At 32.0% G+C, this 22,881-nt stretch overlaps 1 protein-coding gene across 3 annotated transcripts in view; it reads left to right on the plus strand.

The window, feature by feature from the left end:
- Positions 1–19,309, plus strand: part of LOC108914335 (facilitated trehalose transporter Tret1-like) — a 37,531-nt gene extending 18,222 nt beyond the window's left edge. For 2 of the 3 annotated variants that reach the window (XM_018720127.1, XM_023455631.1), the window contains exons 2-4: positions 3,449–3,514; positions 13,940–14,033; positions 17,884–19,309. In XM_018720127.1, coding sequence (XP_018575643.1) covers positions 13,946–14,033; positions 17,884–19,199 — 1,404 coding nt within the window. In that variant the 5' untranslated portion in view covers positions 3,449–3,514; positions 13,940–13,945 and the 3' untranslated portion in view covers positions 19,200–19,309. The remainder of the gene's footprint in view (positions 1–3,448; positions 3,515–13,939; positions 14,034–17,883) is intronic. The other variant, XM_023455630.1, reaches the window with a different exon arrangement.
- Positions 19,310–22,881: the final 3,572 nt, after the last annotated feature.

A 22,881-nucleotide genomic window follows, 5' to 3' on the forward strand; every position in this document is an offset into this window, starting at 1 on the left:
AAAGCTTTCACATTCACCCTGTGGAGAACGCTTATGTAAGGATTTGGTCAGCAGTTAGTTAGTATTCGGCAGTCGGTTGGGACGGGTCGCTGCTTTGTCGGGTTGATCATTGTTATTGTGGTTATTGTTAAGATTGTTAGATAAATAAAGTATTTTGTGCTACATAGTTGTTTGTGTTAAACAAGGTCCAGCAAGAGTTCGGCTAGCACACACCCAAGGTCTGTAAGGTAGACTCCTTTTCCCAGTTGCAATATTGGCAGATTAGATTTCTTTTAATTTCATGTTGTAAATATTCTTCTTCAGTTGCTAGTATCCTGTTAAAAGTCATGCAACTGCTTTGTGCCTAATTTTACTTATACGCATAATTGAATTTTTCTCTTCCGCATCCAATCGCTTCATTCTACTCTAATCTTGAGCTCGAGTATGCTCAATGTTTTATGAATCTATCTCCGCCTTTTTTGCTACCTTGTAAGAAATGCTAAACAGTAACTTTGGTTCTAATAAAACTTTTTCAAATTCCTTTTTACAAGTTCATAGATTTTTTCATTTTCTTTAGTTCGTTTTATGTCTTGACGCCCAACACAGTCTAATCGTTATTGATATTTGCAAATTTATTTAATATTTGCAAACAATCCCAAACAAGTTTTGCACACAGCTTGTTTAAGTTTAAAGCCTTAATTGCTGCATGACTGGACTGTCGGATATTACTCCAGCCCAATTAGAGTTTGATCGTAAAAAATTATTAATATTATTAATTATTAATAGACATTGTATTGCACTTTATGACGGGGAACTGTATGTAGAATGATAATAAATAAGTTGCAAAATTACGAGTTTTTTAATTTTTTTACTTTTCATGAATATTTAAACGACCTATCTGAAAATTAGTCATGTGCGTGAACGCCGCTCTCGTCGCGCGCGAGATTTTTTACTTGAATGATTCAGATTCGGTTCAAAAATCTCGCGCGCGATCGAGGGCTTCTAGCGCATTTATTAAACGAACTATCAATGTAAAACTTTTTAAAAATAAAAGTTTAACCCTTTCTTTAATTTCTCTAAAATTCGGGTACGATACGTCCATTAATTAACACTTAACATTATATTAAAAAGAGTTATCTTGGGAACAAAGAAGCCTAGTAGATTTCTCTTTTTTTAATTACCGTAAAAATAAGCTCTATTTAATGCAAAAAGGGCGAATATTTAAAATATTAAAAAAATTATTTTTCGAAAATGGTGCATTTCTGGATCATGGTTTACAATAACTTTTTTATTTTTACCTTTGTGTACTTCCTTGCAAAACTTATAGTAACATTAAACACATTTCGTTTAAATTTGTAACGAATTAAAATATATTTAATTTTTTCAAACTGATAATACTGGCTTTGCTTTATTGAATGTAAATAAATCACAATTGTCGGAAATAACTAATGATTATGTAAACGAATGTTAATTATATTGAACTTATTAGTAGATTTTGTGCTGTTATTAGATACTTCAAACTAGTCGGTCTATGAAATGAGAGGAGGCTATGTCTTTGAATAGTTCCGAACCTCCTTCCAAGCCTCGTAAACCGCTCGTTACAAACGGTACAGGACAAAGGACCTCGATGGATTGCGCTTCACTTTAATTATGGTCTTGTGCCTTTGGCCCATTTAATTGGCAATTGAATCGGCGTATTCCCTAATTAAAACGGCGTTAGGGTGACGGACGTTATTTGATTATTCAAAAATTTCTAAGAAATATGGCGAATTGTGTCAATTTCTTGAAGAATCTGTTGAGTAAAAAATTGTTAAATGTAAAACCGGTTTTCGAAAGAGATTATTCTTTTGAAAAAAATGTATCAATAATATTGTTATTCTTTAGGATTATATCTTTTTCCAATGTCAGTTAACAATATCTGCTATGATTTTCAATTAAAATAATTTCACGTGTACATTTTCTACTTCATATAAAGGGTGATTCAGAACTTCTCCAAAAAAAATTTTTGGATGTACAGGAGACTGTTACAAATGCAATTTTGTAAAAATAAATCAAAAAGAGCAGTTCGAAAATGATTTAAAAATACATTTCTGTACAGCACTGGAAACTGGTCTACTGTAAAACCTGACCTTGCGCAAGGCAAAGCATGCAGTCGGCTACCAGAACGGCGGCAAAGTGTAATAAAAAATTAACAGACAAAAAATTGAAAGAATTTCTTTGCCAAGGAAAGAAATAGATAAAATTTTATAACATCTTTTTTTATATCAGCAAATTCAACTGCCTTTGCCACTATTGTTATTATTAAATACTAAAATTAATTTGTGGTTGTAATTAATAAAATAATTTGACATACCTACCTATTACAATAACTGTTCAAAATTTTATCCACCGACGTTTAGGCACATTTGTCTTACCCGGTTTCTACGAACTAACATAAATGTTGTCTACGATATCCATCAACTCCGAGTTGCTATACACGTAGCCATTTTTGACACTTGAAAAACTAATATAAACCCTATCGCAAAAACGTTAATACTAAAATCGGATTTCAGTATTCGGAATCGCCTGGAACCACGTGGAGAGGGAGAGCGAATTGTGTACAGCGCACAACGCGAATGACGCTAGAGACTATAGTAGCCCAACGATGTAAAGGTTGTAAATACTACAACTTATATAATAATTTCTGCAAAGGTTTGAGTCTCTATTATCTTTAATAATTAGATGTCATGTGACGTTAAATTATTCAATGAAGCTGACCATTATTATTTTTCTTCTCTGCAAAAAAAATGTTACTTTAACCTTATAATATTCTTCAATAAACAATTTTTGAATACTCGTTTATTAATAAATCACATTATAAGTTGTTCAACTGTTTGTATACAAAGATACAAGGAAAACTTTTCTATGTAACAAACAAATAAAAATCTTCTCATTGGGACCTGTATATTGGTTCTATTTCATTATTCTTATTATAAAATGATGAAGTTGGTTAAAATAATGTGTTATGTGAATTTTATTTTTAACTAAAAAATTAACGAAAGGAATACGTCCTTGAAATTTTTAAATTATGAGTTTAAAATAGGTTGATCTTCAGTGATATATGATGCAGAGTAGAAATAAATTTTACTTGCTCAGAAAAACAGTTTATTTTAATTGAGAACAATAACTTTTCGCGACAAAAATGAAGTAAACCAAAAGAAAATGTAACGGATAAGGTTCTTGAAAAATCTTACAAATATTAGCAAAAAAATGATTTTCTGCAGGAAATGCTAAAACGTGCTTTATTTTATACAACTCGAATCAACGAATAATTAGTATTTTAACCGCAAGAGTAGATATCAAATTTTCGCTCAGGATTTTTGACGCTGTCGTTCCGTACATTACATTCATTACAATTAATTATATTGTATTTACTGTATTGTTAAAAACCTATATTTTTCTCTTTAGTAACTTACCTGTTTATTTTTAGCTTCCATGACGCATTGGACATTTGTATTTTGCTGATTAATTTCAAAAGGCTCAGCTGTATTTATAGGTAGACAGAAGACAACAAGGTTTTCATCAAACAGAATTGCGTATGCTAATTGGCCTACATTTTTTAGTCTTTCACTTAATTATAATTGAACTTATCAACATAGCTCATAATAATATAGTACCTTCTCTTTATCCCACACAAATAATTGACTTCCAATCTAAATTGTATTATTAGAATGAGAATAAAGGCAATGTTTTAATGAGATAATTTCCATTCAGTCTCTCCTGTACAAAGTCTGTTCAGAAAATTACCGAACTTAATTTTTTTAAATTTTATTATTAATTTTATACATTATTGGTTCTTGTCTCCTTCAAAACACTCCCCTATTCACACACTTTTCCCAGCGATGTTTCCATTTCGCGAAGCTGTCCTGAATAGCTTCATTTAAAATGGCCTTTAAAGTCTGTGACGAATTTGCTTTGATCAATTATCTGAAAACGGCGTTATTATTTTTTTTATACAAACCTGTTAATATTTAGGCGTCATTTTCTTAAGAATCCAATGATGTATATTGCTATTTAGTGACGTTTCGTATTGGGAAACTCATCGTCAGTCAGTTTTTAGAAAAAATATATTTATTTTTTAACAGTCTTAACAATTGACGAAGTTCTTATCAACCTGTGCTAGGAACCGCTTTGTACGTGTATCTCTCAGGCTTTCAAGCTATTTCAAATTTGACTCACTGTTATAGCAAATCTGTTCAGAAAATAATCGAATTTTATTTTTTCAACTTTTTTATACATCCTTGTCTTTTTCAAAGTACTCCCCTCCCCTATTCACACACTTTTCCCAGCGGTGTTTTCTTTTCGCAAAGCAGTTCTGCATAGCTTCATTTGAAATGGCCTTTAAAGTCTGTGACGACTTTGCTTTGATATTATCAATAGTCTGAAAACTGCATCCTTTCAGCACTGATTTTAATTTTGGAAATAAAAAAATCGCAAGTAGCCAGGTCTGGCGAGTAAGGAGGGTGAGATAAGACAGTAATCTGAATGATGAAAAAACTGAGTGTGCGGACGCATTGTCATGGCCATGAGTTGTCTCGCCACAACTTTGGTCTGGTCTCTTTTTATAAATATTTTCACGAAACCGTTGTAAAACGCACTATCAAGGCGTTTTACACACGGTTCACTGTTTCACCTTGAGGCAAAAATTCAAAATGCACAATTCTATGATCCTTTGCCAATCCATTGTGTTGATTGAAGTTCTTCCCAATTTCACGCAAAACTTTATGTTGCATCGTTGTTCGAAAATCATCACTAACACTTAAATTCGTTGCACTTAAATAATAATATCATGAAAACTAAATGCGATATCAACAATTCAAGAACATGTGGTTACAAAGGAGGGTGCAACGTAATGCTGCCAACCGCGTATCACTAAATATCACAATTAGCGTGTAATTCAAAAAGTTCGGTTATTTTCTGAACAGACCTCGTATATTCAAAATATATTTTAAGGAAATTCATATCATGTTCTCATATACATATCATTAAATATACCTACGCCAAATTAAAAAGAAAACACAACACATTCGAAAAGAAAAAGATGACATGTCGGTTTGGATTTTAACAAAATTAAATTCTTAACACGAGACCTGTGTAACTGAATTACACTGCTTTATATATATTGAGATGAAATAAAATTATTGAAATTTAGAAATTTAAATTAAAATTTTATTTTACTAAGACACTGTGAGTTGAAATAATTATTGTAAAATTTAAAAAAAATTGAGTAAAAAGAAAAATTGTTAGTATTAAATAGGGTATTGTGAATTACTATCGGAGAATCGTATTACTAGAGCAGAATATAAATTTCAAAGATTTAAGAATAGAAAACATTATCATTTTAGTCAAATTAGTAACAGCAAGGAACATATAGCAAAAGAAAGCTAAAATATATTTTTATTTAATAATAGTAGTATGAGTAAGTAAGATAGGTATAAAGAAATATTAATGTCCAAAGTAAAATTTTTTATATCAATAGGATTATAATGTCAGTGAAATGTCAGAAATAAAGTTGGATTCACAAGTCAGAAAATATTACCTACATATGAAATTCAAATAAAAATATAGAATTAAGGAATATTTTGAAATATTAGTTAAAATTTTTGTAAATAAACTGGAATGTGATTGTAAAATTGTAAATTATAAAAGTGAAGTGAAGTGAAGTGAAAAAAGAAAACAGAATTTAAAAGAACAGGCATATATGTGAAAAGACCTTAACAAGGAAGAAAAAAATCAAGAGTAGTAGTTAAATAAAAAAAAATAAAAGAATTATTGACTAGTTACGAAATAAGATTTGTCAGATACCTTATATATTACTGATCTGTGGTCAGAGAGAAGTGTTTAAAAAGAAATAAAGTGGGAAAAAACCAATATAAATAGTAATAATTACAGTGAAATATAGTAAGACAATCAAATTAAAATTGGGCCAAAAGGATTCAAAAGTCCACACTGAAAGAAATCCACCAAGGGAGGGGCTTTGCTAAGATATTTTAGCTACAGTAGGTAAAATTTTTGCTCTCACAGAAAAAAATTCATGCTGCCACAAGTAAATACGTTTTGCTGAAACGTGTTTGCTACCACAACAAAGAAAAGTCTTGTGGCTATATGATAGTTCAGTTGAAATTTTATTTTAGTTGACTGTCTATCTGCCCCAAGTGAGTTGCTTTGCTCGAGTAAGTGAATATACTTTTTTAGAATTGATCCAATTAGGGTTAGTCAGTCCTTATTTGTAGCAAATTAGGGCTCACTTACTGTAACTGAGGCCTCACTTAATAATTTCCAGAATAAACCGGAATTCGGCTCAGTGCGCATGCGCGATTACGCGTGCCTTATACTGACCATGGTTTCGTCCATAGAGAAGTTAGAGGTATCGCCATTTTGCTGTAACACGTAAGCACTGGATATACGTTCGTCAATCGTTAGTCGATGGGTCCTTTATAATAAATAGATGTTTTGTGATCGAGTGTTGAGTCAGTTTTCAGTTGTCTAACAACCGACAGAAAGTTTTCAATTAGGGTATTTGCGTAGGTATGCAATAATACTTATATGCATGCGTGATTACATGCACACAATGCAGGCTGGATACAAACTCTTACTTCTCGAATGGGGATTTTCATTTTATGCTTGTTTGAAAATATGTACAACATTTAAGTTGCATTGCATGGTGCACGAAAGAGTGAGGAGAGCCAACAACACCGAAAAATAGTAAATACGGAGTTCACTCGCTTGGGGTTAATGAGTCGACTCGCTTAGGATTAATGAGGACTCGCTTGGGGTTAATGAGTTCACTCGTTTGGGGTTAATGAGTTGAGTCGTTTGTGGTTAATGAGTTGACTTACTTGAGGTAGCAAAGAGATTATAGCAAAACTGTCTACTTACTGCAAGTGAGTTCCTTCCAGCAAAGCAGTTTTTCTTGTGGTAGGAAGGCAACTCACTTGGCGCCTATTTAATGCAGATATTTTGCTACGGTTAATGGATTTCTACTAACCGTAACAAAGAAATTCTCTCAGTGCAGTCTATTCAAAAGACTCCAAGACGATATCCAGGACAGACCAGGACAATATTCCGGATATTCAATAGTAAGCAGCAGTTCCAGAGATCTTATAAATTCAGGAAAAAACGAAGACTCCAGGACGATATTCCAGACATACCAAAGACGATATTCCAGACGCATCAAAGTAAGCAGCAGGTTCCAGCTATCCAGTAAATTCTGGAAAACGAGGATTCCAGCCGCAACAAAGTAAGCAGCAGGTTCCAGCTATCCAGTGAACTCAGAAAAACGAGGATTCCAGGACGATATCCAGGCCTAGTATAAGAGAGCAAGCAGTTCGAAAATAAAAATCGACAAAATATACGTAGAGGTAACTTTGTGCACAAAGAATTACAAAATCTTATAAGATAAAACTAGCTAGCAAAAGAGAATAATAAATACAATCTCAAAAGTCCTAAAAAAACTTACAGGTATAATTATAAAATTTAAAGTAGTCTTACCTGAAAATAAGTTTGAAATTTAATACAAATTCTTCATAACTAATAAATAGTAGATAATTACTTCACTATACTAACAGTAATAGAAAGTGGCCATATTAAAAATTTTGATAAATGTTTAAGTATAAAAGTAGGCAAAGTAACACATTGGGAAAGAAATTTTAAGATCAGTTTTATCGCCTTAAGAATAGGCAACCAACGGTATACTTTATGAAGAGTTCCCGAGGTGTTACAAAATTGCTATCATAATAAGATAATTCCAAATATTCTGAGATTGTGCCTAAACATTTCAGGATTATAATTTATTGTTGACAACAACAAAAAAATAAATTAATAAATTAATTATATTTTGAATAATATATTTTGTTTAGTGTGGTGTATTATTTGGGTTTCTACAAAGTTTCATCCTCATTAGAACTCACTACTGGGAAGCGTCTAAAGCTAGCCAGGGTAGAATTGACAATAATTAAACTAAAGCATACCAACACAGCAACATACACATATACACAGCAAAATCATAGTATATTAATTTTATAAACAAATCACACACACACACATACTAAAATCATAACAATATACAGGGTGTTACAAAATTGGCGGACAGGGATTGTGGGATCATATTAAGCTAGATAAGGTGATAAAAAAGTGTCTTTATGATTTTTCAATCAGACCAGTATTTTTCGAGATATAGCAGTATCAAATATCCAAAAATAATAAAAATATATATTTATAAATTTCAATTTTCAATCACTAGATAAACGATTACGACAAACGAGTTACAACAATTGTTCAAAATTTCCACCGTCTGCTATTAAACATACTTAAGCACATTGTGCTACTGCTCTAATGGAGTTGCGTATCACCTCTGGTGTTATTTGCTGTTTTAATTGAAATAGGCGGTTCTGCAATTTATTCTAATTTGCCACTAGTGTTCTGTACATCAACGTTTTTAAGAAGCCCCAAAATAAAAAATCACATGACATTAGGTCTGGAGAACGAGGTGGCCAAGCAAATGGATCGCCTCTGCCAAGCCAACCACACTGCTTCACCTGCACGATTATTTGAAGCTCCGAGAGCCATAAGCATATCATACTATTCACGAGTTGAATAATTGTGGCCTATTATTTTGCATTTTGTATTGACATGTACTTTTACTGTACTCTAACGATGTCAAAGTATTGATAAATACTTTCTGAATTGTCATTAATTGTTATAGAGCTGTCTGTTTCAAACAATACAACAAATAACGCCAGAGATGGTAGATACGCAACTCCGTTCGAGCTGTAGCACAATGTGCTGAAGCATGTTTAGCAGCAGGTGGTGGAAATTTTGAACAATTCATTTGTCATAATTGTTTATCAAATGATTAAAAATTGAAAATTTTTATGATTTTTGGATATTTAAAACTGCGGTATCTCGAAAAATATCGGTTTGTTTGAAAAATGATAAAGACATTTTTTTATGACCTTATCTAGCTTAACATGATCCCAGGGTCCGTGTCCGCGAATTTCGTAACACCCTGTATATAAGTTCAAGTTACCATCAACAACTGTACTTTTGCATATTTTGTTGCATCCTACAAGTATGTAACAAATCCATTGTGCATCAGTATGATTGGCAAAATGAGAACTTTTTATAGGCCAGGAAAAAGAGCTGGGAAATTACCATTTCACGATTTTTTGTTTCGGCAAGCTGAATTTATCACTGTAGATGATAAATATTATGTACAATAACATATTAGTTTGCACAGTCATAAACATTGGAGGAAGATTGTTTACAGGGTGGTTAATTGTATAATTTTTACGTAAATTTACGTTTTTCGCTTATAACTTGCGTTCATTTCCACGAGAAAGCAGTAACGTACTTTTTTTTCGTCTTCAAAGGACCTACAAAACTAGCCTTCGAGCGTCAAAAAATATTGATTAGGTCAAAAGTTATAAACAGAAGAAGTTTATGACTCTTAAATTAAACATTTATAAACTGAGTTATTATTACCAGAACGTTTTGGCATCGCATCCTCTCATTCTTTATCACTGTCTAATAACTCACACGAAATCTGGAATCGGTAAGTTGAATAGTTTACAAGTTATGGTCTTATCTTATAAACAAATTAACTAATTATTAGTCTGGACGATCCCGAGCATCTTCCACAATCGCACCGATATTTTTCATGGTAGATTTTATAATAATACACTGAAATCTATCATTTTTTTTTAATTTCAAATTTGCAACCTGGAAAGTTTTTTTATTTTTTAGCCTTAGTTACAAAATGAAATATATGACGCACGCGCATGATATAGTTATATATTATACATACATATTCGGAAAGCTCCTGAAAAGAGCTTTAAGTTAAAAAGAAAATCGTCAAGATTTGTTGAAAAACAACGGAGTTACAGACTGTCAAATATATTACTGGGCTGTTTGCGCCGTTTGCCTAAACGGCGTTTAGAAAATTAATCACTGATTAGTTTGTAAAATGTATTGTGCCGTCCCCAAAACGGTGATTAACAAGAAGTAAACTGTGATTAAAACTAAACGAACATTCTTCTACGTTTTAAAGATGAATTAGTTTTAATTACAGATGTGTGCAGTCGTCGTAGTTAATTTAACCTCATTTTAGGTTGTCTTATTTCACTTTTTCAGATTCGAGATCGTGTAGTTTTCTAGTTTGAGCTCAGTAAATAGTATATTAGTATTTATTGCTTTTGTTGTTGTTTAATTTTTATCAACTGCCTAAAATGGATTTCGATGAGTTGAATGACGATTTCTTTATAAACGACGACTAGAATATTTTAGATATAATAGTCTTTTGGTTTTTATCGCAAGATTTATAAAATAAAAAATAATGTTGAGGATTTAGATAATTTAACATTTTTTAGGCGTTTTCATTTAATGAAAAACACGATGTTGTATTTTCTAGAATTAATAGAAGGAGACTTGGAATATGATCTTAATACATCTGGACTCCTGTAGGTAGTATTTACCCCTGCACTGTTAACTTCAGAGGCAATTTTTTCCCACGATTTGTTTTTTTCCGTGGCCGATATATGATAGATTTTTTTATTTTCTAGGATGTGTCTATATTTTGCACAAATATTTGCTACAAATAGCTTTTCCTAAAAAACTAATGCTCAGTTTTCTTTTTTCCGTTCAGAATCCATTTCTATTTAAATCTATCAAAGTAAGTACGTTTCCCCATAAAAACCAAGTCAAAATACTAAAAATAGGGTTAGTTTTTGGTATTAGTTGACGTAGTAAACAAAATTTTACGTCCGTGAAGTTAGCAAAGAGTCAAAAATTTCACTGTTGACAAGCATTTCCTCCCTTTAACTAAACATTGTTTAATTTTTGACGCTGCAACCCAAATAAATATAAACGTTGATTAAAAATTAATAGATGATTAACTAATTATTGGTTCGCACAAAAGGCAATAGAAGTATAAATTTAGTACCAAAAATAAAACTGCAAAGTTATCATGAGCCGAATAATCTTTTCGTACCTATTGTGTACAAATATTAGGTAGAATAAACAGATAACTAAACCATAAAATTAATATGGCGATAAATCAAAGGTATAATTATAATTATTAGATACTATACCATACATTCCAACATTCATAAAACAATGACTGAACAGTTCAATTATTTCCTATATTTCCATCTAAGAAAATTTTTTAAATGTACCTACGTGTTTGTAATTAAAAATATTATTACCTGAAAATTAGGATATTTAAAGTAAAATGAATTTTATCAAAATAACAAGAAAAATAATAATCCCCATTTTTTCCTAAACGGTTTGTAATGATTTAAAAATAGTTTGGATATACAAAATTCAAATTTTGTCGTATGGAAATATTATAGTTTTCTCATAGTAGTTATCTTTATCTTATCAACATATCTAAAAATCGAAAAAAAAGGAATTTGGGGGGCTTCAACTATCAAAAAAGAAGCTATCTGCAGTCGAAGTTTCTAAAATGTGTGCCTATTATATATTTTTTATTTTTCGTAAAAGAAATACGTTTACCAGTAAGTCTTAGCCGTTACAATGTCGGGAACAGTATCATCATGTGATCGTAGAAAACAAACTTATTATTCTCTTTTAATTTTTCAAGTTTTGACCACAAAATTATACAAAAATCCAATCCATCCATTTGGTTATTTCATTTAAATAAAAATTAAGTTGTACACGTTTTTACACCTGAACAGCGTATACAGCAATATACAGGGTGTTTCAAAAAAATATTGCCAAACTTGAGGAATACAGAGGACATTGTGATAGAAAATGTTTGCATATAAAACCCTACTCGGAAATGAGCCGTTTTGGCTCTAGAACAATTTTTGTCCAAAAACGTAATGACGGACAATTAAAGTCCGATGAGTTACATAATTGTTACATAGAAATAGAAAAACATTGGAAAACTGTATGTAAATACTTTGTTTTGTAAGCATTTTATATTTTATTTCCTGTACACCCTGTAAATCAAAATCTAAATTTATCTATTAGTAGTGATAAACAAATTATGAAGAACCATTAACCGTAGTACCGTTATTTGGCGATTTGTTGCCATTTCATAGATAACATATTTTTTCTTATCTTTATTAAGATTGACAAGTGTCGAAAGTTCCTTTTTCACCATATTTGTTTCAAAAGAAATGTTTTTTCCGGATAACCATTGAATTATATCGGCTTTCCTCCAAGCAGTCGTAGGCGTCCGCTCGGTCTGCCGTGAATGGTAACTGGCATTATCCATGACAATTACAGTCCCCGGAGGAATAAGATCCAACATCTGTGTAAAATACTCTTCGGAAACATCTGCGTTCATGTCTTCGTGATAGTCACCTGTATTTTTAGATTCAAATAAAAGTAAACCGACATCTACAAAACCACTGGCACTACCTATATGTGTCACTATTAATCTTCGCCCTTTACCTGAAGGTGCCTTCCATTCCAAAGTCCATCCAAAAATGCTTGTCGAAAACTTTTTACATTTTTATCTTGCCATACTTTTGTTACAGTATATCCCTCGTTGACCGAAGTTTCGTCTAGATAATAAATAAACCTCCCTTCGTCACGGAATTTTCTAATTGATCTTAAGTAGGATCTTCGCCAACAAATAATTTCATCTTTATCGATAAGAACTAACTTCCTGTTCTGCTTTTCCCAGCAAAAATTCAACTCTCGTAAGACGGCCCATAATTTGCTTCTACTGATTTTTGGCAAATCGTTGTCCTCTGAAAGTTCACTTAAAATTTTGTTTAGCGTTGGTATTTCTTTTTTAAAATAAAATGAGTGTACTTTTCTGCGAATGACATTTTTGAAGAAATCATCTATAACGACTTTGTTTACAGTATCTTGTTCATTTTGTTTCCTTTAAAAGTCTGTAGATACTCGATTTTCCAATCCCTGTCCTTTTTTTTAGCATTAGTGTTACCCGATAATTACCTGAAACGAAATATTACCACGCCCATGGCCGGTTCTTATCTCGTTGTTTTATTACTCTCTTTCATTTCCAAACAGACTTATAATTTAGATATTAATAAATACAATGTGTAAATTATTTAGTAAATTTACATAAATATTTACATATACATTTTTACCTGTGCCTTTAAAAGTGGCTGAGTTTTGAAAATTGGTAAACGTGTAATATGCTTTACTCATTTTAAAAATGAATTATTATTGCTTAATGAAACATGCACATCTACCTATAAAACTTGGTTTGCAATAAAATCCGTCTTCTAGTACAATTCGAAGCGCATTATAGTTAAAAATGTTAGGTGTAATATAATCCCTGTGATTACCTGTTAATCAAAAAATACACACAATGTGTAAGGTTAAAGTACATTATCTTATTGAAAATGGGAGCGACTGACGTAAATCAGTGTTAGTCTGAATAAGATAAATGATCACCAAAATTTAATGAAAAAAATGATGCTTTTTAATTATTATTTTAATTAGATTACGTCAAAAAGTTATTTTTGTGAGGGAACGTTACTGGTTTCACATTTTTTTTCTATTTTATTTCTTATTCAGTAACTTACAAAAAATTTCCCTTGAATTTTTTTGATTTGAAACTTGGTTTAAAAGAAAAATTAATCAATTTCGTAAAAAAAAATTCGTCGACAATAAATGTAATGAGAATATTCAAATAAAAAATTTTAGCTCCCTATTTACCAAAAACGGGCTATTTTATGACATATTTGTATTATTGGAATTTTCTTGGTGTAACTTAGAATTATTTAGGAAATAAATAGTACTAAAACGGCGATACCTCGGGCGATATAAAAAATTCCCATTTCGCCCCTATGTCATTAAACGTTTAAACAATTACAAATTATACAATATTGCGAAGCAATAAAAATTCATAAAATGACAATTCAGTGTTAGTTTAAACCGTTACATAAACTAGACAAGTATTAATAAAAATAATTTGTAGCATAATATGGTAAGCCAAGCAAGTGAAAATGATAAGTTACCCGAACGAGAAAGTGAAGAAAAAATATGGCCACAAATATTAACAATTCTTATAGGTAAGTTTAGATAACATGTTCACATTTTGTATTGTTAATACGAGCACATATTCCTAAATATGTATGGCACATTAAATATTTAGTTCTTACCTTTTTTCTCTATAACTATTAAGGTTACCTTTAATGTAGAGCTGCTCAGCGCCGGATTAACCAGGGGGCTAGCGGGGGCTGTAACCCCGGGCCCCACAGGCTCCGGGGGCCCCACATGCTATTGGAAAAATTAAAAAAAAACAGACTAATGAATGGTAATAAAAATACTTAATGACAATTTCTAATGCTATTTTTTACCTGAACAAATCATTTTCATTGGAAATGTATGTTGTATTATATATAAAATTTAATAATAAGAAAATAGCATACTAAATTAATTTAAAAGGACTCATAAAGGAAGTTTTGTGATGGTGCAAAAATTGATTTTCGTAAAAAAATCATCCTATATAATCTTTCAGCCTATTGAAAATATTTAACGATATATTTATAGTTGTTGATATTTTCGTGTTTTTTCGATTTTTTAAAAACACCGTCAATTTTTCTGTCAACTATACCCTTAGGAGGGCCCCTTCCCTTCAAGCCCCAGGCCCCACCGAGGCTTAATCCGGCGCTGGAGCTGTTCCATTTTTGATCAAGGTTCCGCCCCCCACATACTTTATCACACTTCATTTTAGTGAAATGAACAAGAAGAGAGGCATATTTGGACATTGGTCACTTGTTACTTGATCGAGATACAATATGATATAAAAATGTCATCCAATAGCTTTAATAATGATTACTTAATTTTTTTATATGTACGTACTTTAGTAGTTTCCGAAAAAAATTAATAAGAATAATTACTGGACTAATGAATTATAACAATAATCTTTAATTAAAAGAAAAATAGGCACCAAGATTCCAATCTTAATTACTTTTTATGTAATTATCGTATGTTCAACATGTAGAACACTATGAAAAAAATAATTTTTCATATTGAATTGAGAATATACCTATGTTCCTATTTTCCCCGTGGAATCGAAAATTTGGGGCCACAGCTCCTCAACCCTTCCCCCTGCTTGTGCGCCTACCTTATTGAGCGATATACCACAATGATATTATTATTATTATCATCTAAAATTTTAAGTACTTTCAATCTTAGAGTTGTAATAAGAAATGATAACTCTACAAAAATATTTTACAGGTATATTAGGGGCCATCCATAAATTACGTCACACGAATTTTAGGACTTTTGAACCACTCGCCCCGTCCTTGTCACAGGTTGTCACATTTTTATAATCCCCCCCTCCTGATGTGACGTCACACATTTTTTAAATTTAGGCATGTATTTAAAAATAATCGAGAGAAAACAGCTATTTTTATTTTTTACTTTTTTTTATTAAATAATCTAATAAAATCAACATAAAGTCCAATATTTCAGATAACCGAAAAAACAAACGACTAGTTAAAAAACAATAAACGACTAATTATGTTAATTATAGATAAAAAACTTAATTATCTAGTGTCCATGGACTTTGGACCCACTCTTTTATATCAGCTATTACTGGTAAATAATTAAACTGAGAAAACTATGACTGTCACTCGGCAAAAGTCAATCGTCAAGTAAACAATAGGAATAGGAACGTATTGAAGTCGCTGCGCACTGGCACTTGTCGAAGGTCTCGCTAACCGACGCGCGAGCACTCGCCGACGACTTAAACCTATTTAAACCCTTACCATTCAAAATTCTTGTGAATTTGAGTGACTCACTCGCATCACATACGCTGCTCTAGAAGTTAAATGATGTTGCATGAGAGATAATCTCATAGCGAGAATGCTAAATTATTAATAAATATAGATCAAGTTCGTAGATTTTTAGTTCTTTATTCACATCTAAATTTCGAGTTTTAGTATTTTAAATTTTAACATGTGACGTCACAAAACTTTTGACCCCCCTGCTCCTTGTCACACATTGTCACATTTCGGTGATACCCTCCCTCCCCATTTACGTGTGACGTAATTTATGGATGACCCCTTATCTCAGTACCTACGTTTATAAATACCTTATGGTTTTAAATTGTACGTCTATTTATTTTAGGTACAAACTAAAATTTATTATTTCTAAGGAATTTCTTGTTTTTTATGAGTTTTAATTCTGGTTAACTTTTAATTCCAATCCAGAGAGATTTGATATTCATTTAAAGTTTTACATTACGTGTTTACATTAGAGCAGTGGTTTGCAACCTTTTTAAAGTTGCGACCCCCTCAAAATAACCTGGAAAATAATACAATTATGTATTTTGAACATAGAACCTATACCACAGACAATACTCGTATAGCTTATCGCTCCAGACCGCGTGTTAAGTGCTGGAAATTGGCAACACAAAAAGGCAAAAATTTGTAAAAGGGAAACAGCTAATATCCAAGCTTTTAAGAACATTCCAAAACCACCATGAAACTAATAAGTGAATAATGTTCACTACATTACATTACATCTAGTGAACAAAGTTCACTAAACTAATTTTCGTTCTGATCAGCAATCAGTCCTCTCCGATCCGGTATTGGATCTAACGATCTAGGTTTTTCATTTTCGTTTTGGGTTCTCTCTGGATCCTGTAGACCACGTCGTTTATCCTCTTGATTATCGTATATGAATCTTCCCAGTAGTTCTGCAGCTTACGAGATTTTCTTTCTAACTGAATATTCTGCTTGGAACCCACTGGTATTGTCCATTTTGGTCGAGTCCCATGTTCTTTCCAGTTAATGATCGATTTTAGACTGCCATCATTTTGTTGGTCTTCACGAAGTTTCCTAGTTTGACACTGTCACAACTGATATTCTTCGGGACAAGTTCCCAACTCCTTTGGTCTCTGTTCTCCTAGTTTCTGGTTAAATTCCATGGCATATGCTAGTGCTTCATTAATTTATCGTATACCTGGCTAATGCAGCCATTTTTCGAAGTATCGACCACCGTTGTACTAAGTTGTTATAATTATTGGTCTATTTTTACCTAAAGTTTGTAAAGCTTTCAATGATACTACTATGGCTGTAGTTTTCTTACTGCCAATCCAGTTATTAACTTTCACTGCGGCATCGAACTGTTTCATGTAGGATTTCCAAGAAGTTTTACCATCAATCTAGGACCTGAATTTTCGCCGAAACTTGATGGGATTATTCAATTTTGACAATTCCTCTCATAGAGTCACGCTTCTTTTTAAATTTTGCAAATTCTTTCTTCATATCTTCTACCTTGCTCTTCTTCCACTACTTCCTCAATGTTGTCAAATCGGTTATATATCTTTATCATGATGTTATTTATCCTACTTCACTGGCTTGTTCATCTAACTGTTTCTTCATGTCATCTTTCATACGTCGTAGGGCATATCTCTCCATATTAGATCTTAACGCATCCTATTCTACCCTCATATCAAAACTTAATTCATCCTTCATTGCTTTAATCGTTTCCATAAAATGTTTCATTCACTCTTCCATGTCTGCTATTTTAAATCTTATGCTCACTGGCATTCACAGTCTTCTCAAACTAATAATCTTCAGTATCCAACTTCTGACAACAATTTGTACCAAACCTTTATTTAGCACAATCTAAACAACAGTTTACCAACACTGACGTTTCACAATAACAAAATTACTATTTACTCTCTTACACATTATCGCGGCCGTTTATATAATTTCAACTTTTTTCTTGAAATTTTTTGGATTTGGATAAATAGAATTACTTTACTTACAGAAGTACCTACTTTCAATACAGAATAACTTTTTAGAAACAAAGAACGAAAATATGTTTTTATATTTATTTATTAAAATCGTTGTTAACATTAAAAGCACATGAAATTGTATTAATTTAATATATGATTTTTTGCAGGATGCCTGGCAAACTTAACTTGTGGCACTCTTTTGTCCTGGACCTCTCCATTTATAGTAAAACTCACCACAGACAAGGTATACTATGACATCAGCGAGGATGAAGCATCTTACTTCACACTTATACCACCCATTGCAATGATAATATCCAGTTTCATATTCTCGAGGTTAAATGACGTCTTAGGTCGGAAGCCCGTACTAATTTTCGTCGCTTTTCCCTACATCATAGCATGGATACTGGCTGCTGTGGCAAAAGATGTCTGGGTATTCTACGTATCCCGTTTCTTCGCAGGGATCTCAGACGGTTGTTTGTACTCCTCTTTACCGATGTATATTGGAGAAATATCTACCCCAAAAGTGAGAGGAACTTGGGGAAACTCTATGACATTTTTCTTATATCTGGGTCAATTTATAATAAGTGTAGTTGGAAGCTATTTCAACGTCCAACAAACTTCGTACATTTGTATTTGTATACCTATAGTTTATTTGGTACTCTTCTCCTTCGTGCGCGAATCTCCCTACTTCTACATTATAAAAGGAAAATACGAAGAAGCAAAGGAATCTGTAAGATACTTCCGAAGAAAGCAAGACGTTGAAGAGGAGTTCCTTATACTTAAAAAAGACGTCGAAAGACAAATGTCTGAATCAGGAACATGGAAAGACTTATTCGTGATAGTCAGCAACAGAAGGGCACTTTACGCTGGTATATTTCTAAGGGCTTCTCAGCAACTAGGTGGTATAACAGCTTTTATGCTATACACTCAATACATGTTCGAAAAATCTGGAGGAAATCTCAGCTCAGAAGTTTCTTCAATGATTTTCTTTGCTGCCATAGTCGTTTTAAATGTTGTTGGTGGATCAGTTTTGGAGAAATTGGGAAGAAGAAAATCTTACTTTATTTCAACTTTATTTTGTGGTATTTTTACTTTAATCGAAGCAATTTATTTTTACATAGACACATTCCAAACACAAATTAACATACAATTTTTAAATTGGATACCAATAACAGCCGTATTACTCTATGTAGTTTTCTACTCTATTGGCTTAGGCTTAATTCCAACTCTGATGCTTGGAGAATTATTTTCAGCTAGCATTAAAGTCAAAGGATTATGTGTTCTAAATATGTTTTTTGGTCTAATGATTATCATAGTTACGAGAATTTTTTATCTGTTAACTACTTATGTAGGGCTGTATGCACCATTTCTGTTTTTTACCTGCACCTGTTTCTTGTCGTCCATCTTGTCATTATTCCTTGTGCCTGAAACTTCTGGGAAATCTCTTGAGGCTATACAGCAATCTTTAAAAGGGAACAAATAAGATAATAACTATAAAAACTAACACTGTTAATTGCGGTAAAAATAAAAAACATATGTAGGTACATACCTATACTCCACGGTCGAAATTATAGAGAGTGATTCATCGCTAGCTTTTGGACTAGTAAGGGGGATGAAGCGTGCCGGGAACGAAAATCCATTGGCGTGTCTGCGTAAAAGGCAACAAGATATAGAAAATAATGAAAAAAGATAATAAAACATAACATCTAATATTTTTTACGGTTTGCTATAACAGGCACTTTGATCCATTTTAATTATTACAGCATTTTAAAACGTCCCAATTGTGTTTTTTTAATTTATAAATTTATTATAGCCATGGAATTAGACCCCTCGTCTACGCTTATGCTATAACGTTTCTCAGGACAGGTTAAATCAAGTCCGTTTACACCCACTAAAAAAGCATTTCCCTATTCCCTACCAAGTGCAAAAGACAGAGATAGAATATAGATCGACGTTCAGTGTAACTCGGTCTCTAGACGATTATAGATTCTATCGATGTGCGTAGAGAGCGGCACAAAGATAAATAATATTGAACCGTATAAAAATAATTTTATATTTTATACGCATTATGGTAACAGTGTTTTTATATTATGTCTTAGTCACTCTTTATAATTTCGACCGCGGAGTTTAATGAGAATAAAATAAATGAAATAAAAGAATGAATCCCCTATCAACAAAAAATGTGAATGCCTTTTAATTTAGAGTATTAATATAATTGTACGGATATGTTTCCGCACCTAAGGCACAAAAGTGCAATCAAATAAAAAATATTGATTGATAAGTTCTTATTGTTTTTATTAGTTTTTAGTGGCTTCAGCCAATTGTATTTTCTAGCTTTTGGTGACTTGCATTTATCCTTATTGCCCGCCTCTTTCTATCACCTGGCAGTTTTCTGCGAACGCCCATGAATACTATCACTAAAAATAGAATGTGAGAAGTTAAAACTGGTGATGAAGCTAAAAACAGACATTTTTTAAGATAAAGTCTAGGTGACTAGAGAGACTAGAAGGTCTCTAGAAGGTAATGTTTTGAGCCGAACTCAACACATTTCGTCAAAAAAATAAAAATAGTATAAACCATATTTACGCTGTTGTCAAAGACCATGACAAAAATAACAGACAGTTCAAATCGATTGTTTGTAGAATACCATTAAATGAAAAAATAATCTATAATTTTTAAAAGGTCTTAAACTCGGTCGTTCTTTTTTATTTACGTGCTTTTTGCAACGCTACGGCAGATACTGTTCGGCTCAAAATAAGTCGACTTACAATTAGCTAAACTTACCTTAGTTCAAAGTTGCTCTGTTTGGGCGGTGTACGGCCCTGAAGTTGCAATTTTTCGCAAATCGTTTTTCTCCTATTTCTCTATTTAATCGTCTTGTGCTTAGTTTCGGATTTTCTTCAACATATTCCAATGTTCCCTGGTCAACTTCAGGAACCCTTACATAATAATCCGCGGTGTCAGGAGCAAAGCATCAGCAAACGTTGAATGGCTTGGAATACGACGATTTGGAAATCTTTCAGAATATACAGTCTGACACACTCTCGACCGTTTCCTTCACCTTCACAATATTCAAAAACTAATAACATATCGGCATATTCTGCATTGGTGTATCCATGATAAATGGAAATTTAATTAAAATTGTTAAGTAAATGAGAAACTTTTGAATCTTAGAAATAATTTAGGTAGGTGTCTTAAAAGTTTTATTTACATGAAACCGTGACAACCAAAACCAACAATCAAAATTATTTGTGTAAAGGCAAGTACCTACTTGATGAAAACTTGTGAAAAATCATATACCGGAAAAAGCTAATACACAAAAACAGTGTGTTTGTTATAAAGTCTCAATTTGATTTAAAGATTATCACCTAATTTAAATTTTGTGTCATTGCTGCCAATGATTACATTTACTTTCAAATAAATCATGAAAGTAATCGAGGCTTATTAAGAGTACCTTTTTTATAGTAAATAATCTTAATTCTTTTCCTCCATTTGTGTATAATTATGGAAGGTGTAATTACTAAACCCATGTTCTACGCCAATGGTTTAATATTACTCATAATTTTGATATAGGGTTTATTGTCCTATAGAGCGGTGTCAACTGACTAAATTTTAGCAAAATGGCATAAGGCGGTTTAAATTTATAAAAAAAGATGATTTCAAAATTGGCTTCAGGGCCGTATACCGCCCAAATGGAGCAACTTTATGAGAATGATAGAAAGTTAGCATGATAGAATTTTGTTGAAAATTTGAATACCCAGGTTACCGGCCGTAAACTTCTCAATAAAAATATTTTCAAAACTGTTGCACTTCCGCTTATACCGAAAATTGCCATTTGCCACCAACTTCCTTATTTTAAATGGGACACCCTATATATTATTGCATTTTCGGATTCTACGTGAAATTTGAGGGTCACTTTATTAATTATTTTCTATACTTAGGAGTTAGAGAATATGAGATATTAATTTTTAAAGGGCATAGGTAACACTAAATTATAGTATACCAACAAATTAAAACATTTCATACTAGGTGTTTAATTTTTGCTGTTACATTTTGATAATTTCAAACAGCTATAACTTTGTTAACTTAAATAGAACACTGTATTTTTTTACTCTATCGTATGCAGATTGAAATTTCCTTTCAAGCCATATAAGCATTGTTAGGGTTGCCGTTACTACTTTTAGAGATATTTACAATTTTCTATTTTTTTGGAGACTTTTTCTCTTATCAGACCTTTTGTCAAATTGGCTGTGACCAAAAACACTCCGTCACAATTAATTAAACAATTAGGTAACACAATTAAAATAACTTGACATTTGTTAAGTTACTTGCTAAATTATTGTTATGTCAGTAATAGTTTTTGCTGAAAATTTAAATAGAAATGCCTGTGGATCTTTTAAATTATACCTACTAATGAGGATTATTGTAATTTGTTTGTTATTTGTGGAAAAAAAAAGCAGTAAATTCTCTACATGTTCTTGAAATAACTTTATCACATTTTCCAGGCAGAAAAAGGAGAAAGAATACATTTTATGTTATAGCTGTTTTACATTGACAATTTATTGATCAATTAATTCATGAAGTCGCTTCATCAAGAAATTGGACAAGTGTAATGTACCAAATCTGCTGTCAAATAACTTCATGAATTTATTCATCAAGTTCTTGACGAATAGAGCATATTCTAATTTTCGTCAATTTCTTCGTGAAGTTCGGAAGTACCAACCCAACAGATTTCCACCCTCAGATCAGTAATGAGGTTATGTTATTGGAATATGTAAATAATTGTGTGGCGTCGTGGTAGTTTTGCATTGTTTTTACTGATTTGTTACTTACAAAAACTAATATTTATATAATATGTGTCAGAATGGTACCGCTGTTGTATCACTACAGTTATGAGGGGAAAGATGACATTTTTGAAATTTATTTGCTTCTTTGATTCGTTGGTAGAATTGATTCATGCGATCATGCGTCAAAAAACTTGACAAAGTATGTTCTGTAGCAGTGTAAAACCACACTACCAATAAATTCTTGAATTAATTCATGAAGAACTTCGTCAATTTATTTATCAATAAATTGTCAATGTAAAACAGCTATTTACAGAATTCGCTAAATGTCAAATGGGCTAAGGTCGATAAAAGAAGAAGAAGAGGATAAAGGATGTAGAA

Source organism: Anoplophora glabripennis, unplaced genomic scaffold, assembly GCF_000390285.2.
Source record: "Anoplophora glabripennis isolate ALB-LARVAE unplaced genomic scaffold, Agla_2.0 scaffold806, whole genome shotgun sequence".
Classification (NCBI taxonomy): domain Eukaryota; kingdom Metazoa; phylum Arthropoda; class Insecta; order Coleoptera; family Cerambycidae; genus Anoplophora; species Anoplophora glabripennis.